This window comes from Pediculus humanus, genomic scaffold (genome assembly GCF_000006295.1).
Source record: "Pediculus humanus corporis 1103172107560 genomic scaffold, whole genome shotgun sequence".
Classification (NCBI taxonomy): domain Eukaryota; kingdom Metazoa; phylum Arthropoda; class Insecta; order Psocodea; family Pediculidae; genus Pediculus; species Pediculus humanus.
In genome coordinates, this window is record NW_002987175.1 from 158,976 (window position 1) to 166,692 (window position 7,717).

The 7,717-nt window shown below is 33.4% G+C and overlaps 1 protein-coding gene across 1 annotated transcript; it reads right to left on the minus strand.

Moving 5' to 3' along the window:
• Positions 1–348: 348 nt before the first annotated feature.
• Positions 349–7,199, minus strand: Phum_PHUM210120 (lingerer, putative; the record flags this gene model as incomplete). The annotated part of the gene is made up of 14 exons (XM_002425527.1): positions 349–453; positions 1,051–1,227; positions 2,019–2,279; positions 2,360–2,488; positions 2,575–2,727; positions 2,820–2,974; positions 3,058–3,769; positions 3,887–4,162; positions 4,266–4,612; positions 4,682–5,372; positions 5,939–6,141; positions 6,231–6,500; positions 6,589–6,907; positions 6,987–7,199. 14 exons carry the CDS (start codon positions 7,197–7,199, stop codon positions 349–351), a joined length of 4,011 nt encoding a protein of 1,336 aa, XP_002425572.1.
• Between the last annotated feature and the right edge of the window lie 518 nt (positions 7,200–7,717).

The window sequence follows — 7,717 nt, forward strand, 5'->3', positions numbered from 1 at the left end:
CCCTCTCTTACCCTCCCTTTCCCTTCCTTTACTCCCAGATCATTTTTCTTTTACTAAAAAAAAAAAAAAAATAAAATTCATATAAAAGAAGAAGACGAAAAAAAAAAAAAAAAAAAAAAAAAAGAAAAGTGGAAATAAATTGAATTGACGGTTTAGGACGTCGTAGTAGCGCGGTAGCCATTTTTTTTTTTTTTTTTCTTTAAGTCAATAAAAGAATTTTGGACGTGAGTTCATCATTCATAGACAAATGTTGTTGTAGAATTAATTTAAAAAAAAAAAAATTTTTTTTTAATTAAAAATTATCGTTTGTGTGTGTGTGTGTGTGTGAGTATGGGTGTGTGGGTGTGTTCAATTCATTGTTTGTGGCCAGTATGCATTGTAATTCTGCTTGTTTCCCGTTTTGTTGGCTTGAGCCGATGATTGAGTCCGAGGTCCGCTACTGCTTCCAGAATCCTGAAACAAAATTAAAATTTTCTTTCAATTTTTATTTTTTATTAAATGACTTTCACTCGGTACGTGTATGCATGATGTGTGTGTGTGTGTGTGCGCGTGTTCGTATCACAACAAAATATGACAATTCATATCATATAATCACAAAAAAATTTACATAACATAATTAAATTTAAACAATTCAATAATTTAAAAAAAAAAAAAAAAATAAATAAATCTTAAACACTAGATATTAAAAAAATAAAATAAATAATAATAATAATAATAATAACAATAATAATAATAATAATTAAACAAAATCTGCGGTAATATGCATAACAAAAATATTAATAATTTGCCTTGTTGTTATTTATTTTATTAAAAAAAAAAAAAAAATTCACGAAAGGTAAATTGGTCCTTTTTGATTCACCCCCCACCCAACCCCCCCCCCAACCCTTCGATCCCAAACCCCAATCAACGTAATCAATAATCCTGGAAACTCTGTTATTTCCTTTCAACATCCTAGTTATAAATGTTAGGTTTTTTGTGGACAAAAGCGTTAGAACAGCCAGTTAAAAATTTTTTTTTTTTTTCGGTATTTATTGACTCGTTAAAACTGACCTGATGAAGTGGCTGATGTAAAAGCGTGGTAGCACTGTGGTGCGATTGATGCGGAGCCAATGTGGGAATGAAGAGTTGAGGTCCGTAAGCACCACTATGAGCCATTCCGGCGTTTTGATTTCCTATTAAGTTGTAAGGTGGAGGAGTGCCAGAGTGAAATCCTTGTTTCTCGTATGACTAAATTCAAAACAAAAATCACAAGTCAAGTCTTCACGTCAAGTCACTCGCCCACCTTCCTCCTCCTCCCCCCCCCCTCTTCAAATTCCCTTGAATATAATCTTGTTTCGTCATCATTTCTTTTATTTAATAACAAAAAATTTTCTCTCTCTCTCTCTCTCTCTCCTAAGTATTCAAACAATTTAACCTTTCTACTAAATAATAACAAAGCAATTAATTTTATTTTTTATTAAACATATCACCACAAATATTTTATTTATTTTTTTTGATAACTCTTTTATGTAAATAACCTGAACCCCTGAAAATTATACCAACATTATAAAATAAAACATTATTCACAAAGCAACAAAAAAAAAAAATTAAATGACAAATTTTTATTGTTTTTTACACATTTTTTGTCTCCAAAAAAAAAAAAAAATACTTATTAATTATATATATATATATATATATATATATATATACCAATATTATACAATTATATAAGTATAAATATGTGAGTGCTTATAATAATAATAATAATAGTACAAATGCACACGTAAAAATTACATACAAAATATGAGTGCACCTGTGTGTGTGTGTGTGTGTGTGTGTGTACCTAAATACATATACACACGTAAAAGAAATTAATTCAAAATAAATTTAATGAAAAATTCATTTTTAATATTTATAAATAAAAAAAAATAAAAATAAAATAATAGTGATAATAATAATAATAATAGGTATCAAATGATAGAAAAAAGAAATTATAAACTTTTTTTTTTTTTTTTTTTCTGATAATGACATTAACTTACATTAACTTTGCCTAAAGCCGTATGAGACTTCCCGTACATGGACGCATTGAGATCAGATGTACTGGATGCTGACGACCCGGAAGTGACACCAACTCCGCTTTTAGATTGCGCCTGGTTTGCCGACATGGTAGAAACGTAAGCTGATTTCGTGTAGTCTTGAGTTTGCGACAATCCCTCGTAACCTGATCCGTAAGCCGAATAGCTTCCGGGTTTCGGGTATTGACTTGTAGTGCTTCCGTGAGCGTTCGTTGCTGCCGGAAGCTGAGAACGTAAATACTTATCATTACTTCCGATAGGGTAGCGGCGAATGGCAAGAGGTAAATTAATTCTTTTATAATTACCGGATACAAAGCCGGAGTTCCATACTGAAAACTACCCGGCATCATGCCTGCAGCACCGTAAAAATACGCATAACCAGGAGGTAGAGACGGATGATTCATCATCGGTTGCTGGTGAGGTTGGGTCGCCGTCTTTAAAACATTAAAAGCAAAAAAGGTTATGCGAATATAGAAAAAAAAAAAAGAAATTTTTAGCTTTTAACATGTCTACGGTATACCTGTTGAGATAACGTGGAAGGCACGGGTGAAGCATTATTATCTCCTCTCGTGTACCTCGCATCTGACATGGTGTAGGCTACGCTTCCCATGCTATCACGGCCTGTAGCGAGGCTCGTTGGGGCTTGATACGCCATGTCGTAGTACCCTGTTGCCTTTATCGAGACAATTTTTTTTTTTTTAAACTTTTTTTTTTTTCTCGTACATATTAGTAAGAATAAAAAGGTAATAAAATTTTTTTTTTTACCATGTGTGGTATCCTTTGTTGCAAGAGCTGAAGCTCTTCAAAACTATACATTGGAGTTTGAAAATATGGCATCCCCCCTTGACTCATGATATACTGATGTGTTCCCATAATAGGCGGTACACCAGGAGGAATATTGGCTATAACACTACTCTTTGCTAAAAAAAAAATATTTTTACTCTTAGTTATGATCTTATAAAAAAAAACCCTCAAAAAAAATACGAAAAATAAATTAACGTACTCGTAGCACTAGAAACTTTAGTTGAAGTAGTAACAACCGTTTGTGCAACACATGTAAGAGTAGCATTACTTAAACCGCTATTAGTGGTACTTGTTAAACTTGCTACTGTAGTTGAGGCGGCATATTCCGGAGAATCTTTTGTAGAACTACTTAAAGCTGAATTTAACTTATTTTGAGAAGTTGTAGAATTACCGTAGCTATTCTGATACTGATTAGTGGAAGTGTATCCCGATGAAAGAGCTGAGCCGTAAACCGACTGACCAGAACTTTGGTAAGGTTGATTTGAATTTGGAAATGAATTAGACGATGGATAAGTATTCACACTATTTGGGTAATTAACGACGCCGGCGTTTGAAGCTTGGGAGTAAGAATTACTAGAAAATGAATTGTTTGCCGTAGATTGATTATTATAATTGTTCGGCTGGCTTTGATTCGATGAATAAGACGTGGACGAAGTAACTTGAGGGGTTGACGAAGTGAAATTTGTCGTGGAATACCCGGTTTGTTGATAAACACCGGATCCAGTTGAATTTGTTTTTTGACTTTGGTATGATTGATAATTGACCGAACTGGGTGCTGAATAAGATAATCCTACGTCGGATTTCGATAAATCTAAACCACTGTTTGAACTAGCCACACGAGAAGATGGTGTGCTGTAACCCGTTTTGTGATCAGAAGATGATTGCATACCTAATGCATCATTGCTTGTAAGCTAAAAAAAAAAAAATTATTTATCAATAGTTACTAAATAATTTTCAAAAAAATATTTAATTGTATTCCACATTGTAAAAAACAAAAAAAAAAAAAAAAAAGTAAAATGAACACTAACCACTGACTTAGCCGCGAGTGCTCCCACTAGTGTCGCTTGACTATTTTTTACGGATGAGCTATTTGTAGCAGAATAACCATCTAATGATGCATTTTGCGTATCCGAGGTAGTAGGAGTAGAAGTAGTTTCTGCAGGAGTTGCAACAGACGTTGCAGGCCCAGATCCGTCAAACGCTGAGCCTTCACTTCCAAACTCCAAACCACCAAACTGGACGTCGAGAAAACTAATACTTGCATTAATAGAATCATCAGGCATTTCTACAGCACTTTGAGGTATCTATTATTTTATAAGAAAAATAATAATTAAAAAAATATATGTGTATAGTATACAAAAAAAGAAAAAAAAAAAAAAGGTTGAAAAATTTAAAATGATTGCATACCTTGGAAGGTGGTGGAACACGCGCCCTTTGAGTTTTGGTTCTAGGAGGTTGAGAAGGTACCGAGTCACTTCCTGCAACAGAACCATCAGGTAGTTGGCTACCATAAGTGTTTACGGCGGAATTATTGTAATTTTGAGATGTGAAAACGGAAGGTTGACTACCAGAATGGAAAGAAGCGGACCCACTTTGATAAGAATTACTTCCTCCTGGGCCAGCACCTGAACCTCCGGAATAATTACTACCACTAACCGTCGTACCCTGGTAATTTACGTTCTGAGATGCAGGATTAGGGTAAGAGGCTCCTTGTGATCCGGTGCCAGGATAAACCCCTGAAGTTGTTCCCGAATCTGAAAATTGAAAATTTACACTAAATAATTAGTTTCGGTAAAATATTCTTATAGAAAGCAATAACTCACTGTTTACGGTGCCAGGAGTTGGGTATGAACCACCACTACCTGAACCGGCTGATTGATATAAATTGGCACTAGTGCCTGAATTTTGATAAGCATTCGTAGATGCGTTAGTACCCGAATAAGCATTTCCAGACCCACCACTTTGATAAGTGGTAGCATTAGACATACCGGATCCAGTTTGGCCATAAGTATTAGCGTTTTGTTGGCTTTGGAATGCAGATGTTTGGGATTGCCCATATCCGCTTTGAGATTGCTGCCCATAATTCGTTGCGCTCTGTCCATAATTACTAGACGTTTGCCCGTAAGAACTTGAAGCAGAGCCAGTACCATATGAACTTTGTCCAGATTGACCGTAGCCAGTTGTTTGACCGTAAGCGGTGCTTCCTGTTCCTGAAGGCCCATAGGAAGAATTATTCGCCGAGGACGGACCGTAGGAAGTAGCTGAAGACTGGTAAGTATTTCCCCCCGATGATTGATTATAAGAAACGGAGCTTCCAACTGATTTTAAGGGATCGGTCTGGCCGTAGGAAGAAGGTGCATTTGGCCCATATGTATTGTTTGTATTTTGACCAAAACCTGCGTTTCCTGCACCGATTCCGACAGCTGATTTGAGATTCTCTGATTGGGCAGTTAATTGGCTAAGATATTGTGTTTGGGCCGCATTTAATGTCCCGACCCCAACAGGCAGCGGACTCTAATAAGAATAAGAAAAAGTTTATATCACTATTTTTTTTTTTTTTTTTTTTTTAAATTTTACGTATAAAAAAATAAATAAAAAATTATAAAATAAAAAAAAATATTTTTAAAAAGCAAAAAAAAAAAAAAAAAAAAAAAAATATAAAAAGCTAAAATATGATTGTTTGGTTAAATACTTCATTTTCCTCAATAATTACTTGAAAATTTTTGAAAAATTATTTTAAATAAAAAAATTTAATATTTAAATAAATCAGTTTTAAATTTAAGGGCTTGATCATTCACCCTGAAAAGGTGGCAGATTAAACCTGAATATCGCGTAATAAGAAGAATGAAGTACTGCACCTTTAAACAAAATAAAAATAATTTAAAAATAAAAAATAAAAAACAAAAAAAAAATACACATATATCATATTTTAAAAAATAATTATTAAAATGTACAAAACTAATCTAGCTGCTCCTGATGCAATTTTTCTAAAAAAATGATAAAGAACTACCACCATTTCAAAGAATGATCTCCCCTTTTGTAAAAAGTGAACGAGCTACAAAATTGGAAACAAAACTTACAGGAGGCAGCTGACCAGTTTGGTGATATTCTTGAGCTGTATTTGACATTAAAATTTCTTGATTAGAAGAGTCTTGCAGAGGTTCAGGAGCAACTACAGAAGTTTCTATACCACCACTCGGGGTAAATACCTTACTATCAGCCAAAGACCCTGTGTACTCTTCGTTATCCCAATCTTCGGGCGTAAAGTCGTCACCCCAATTTTCTAAACGCAAAAAAAAAAAAAATATTTGTTAATGCAATTGCAATTACATAAAATAAAATAAAATGCAGATAATTAAATTAAATATTTACCCATTTTGAGATTGTTTTCCCCGGACGCATCAGGTCCAGGTGGATTATTCCAAGTTTCAATTGAACGTGGAAAGCTACCAGCGCCAGATTTATCTCTACTTTGGAAAGTTCTTGGACCTAATCGCCCTCCACTTCTACCACCTCTTCCTGATCGCCCTCCGGGACCATTAGACATTCCTCGCCCACCTCGTCTAAATCCTCCATCTCCTCTGTTTCGGTTGTATCCTTCTTCATTGTTTTGTTCATTTTCTTTATTTTCTCGTCCTCGCCCTTAAAAAAAATTAAATTTTTTTATATTTCGATAGTTAATACAAATAATGTTTTTAAAATTAAAAAGTTTTCATTTAATAAAACTTACAATTTCTGTTTTCATTTCCACCTCTTCCTCTTAAACGTGGTGGACCACCTCCTCTGTTTCGTGACCTCTCCCTTTCAGTGTTGGTAGCAGGTGCTGGAGTCTCTTCCTCAAGATCATCCTCTCCTGCATTTTTATTATTGGTTGCATCGGCATTTTTCATGTTATTTGTTTGTCGATTTTTTTTCTTTTTCCCAGACGTTTCCCATTCGCCTTGTGCTTCACCCTCCAAAAGCATGTTTACTGCACTATCTAAATCATTATCGCAATCATGGAGAGCTGTGATTACTTCATCTTCAGTCTTTCTGGTTGCATCCATTATCTGTAACCGAGTCATTTAATAAGTTGACTTTTTTTTTTGCTAACAAAACAAATTCGACATTATCTATAATATAATAAACCTGTTTTATTTTTTCTTTCAGTTTACTGTCATCTGTTCTTCTGTCAATGATTTGTGCAATGCGCATTTGCTCTGCAGTAGGTTGAGCTTTTGGGTTGTCCAAAATTTTATTTGTATCCATCTTGGAATCATTTTTCTGTGATTTGGTCAAAGGAACAGAATCTAATTTAGAGTTTTTTCCACCGCGATGAGCGGTGCGATTTTGTGTGCTCATCTTTGCCAGTCTATGTACAATCAACTATTTACAACTATAAAACATAAAAATAAAAAAAACTTTATAGAAAACAAATGAGTTTAAATTTTATTTTTTATAAATGTAATTTTAAAATTTAAGAAATTGAATATGTGATAAAAGTTAAAACGAGTATAAAATACAATGGAATGAGAAAATTACATCAACTATTACATAATGTCAAACAATTTCGAATCATTTTTTGAATTTATTAAAATTATACATAAGTAAAATATTTCCGATAATTTCTGATGCAACACTTAAACACTTAAACCTGCATTTAAATTTTTTTAAAAATTAGTATTGCTGGTAGTCAAAACAAATGCAGATAATTAATCACAATATTATTGAAAATTTCTTTAAATGTGATATTGTATAACGACAAACAGTACTAAAATAATAATTTATGATATTAAATTTCACAAACTTATGAAACTTTTAAAAAACATAACGAACAATCGTTGAATTTTAAAAATTTTAATTTAAAGCAAAAATAGAGC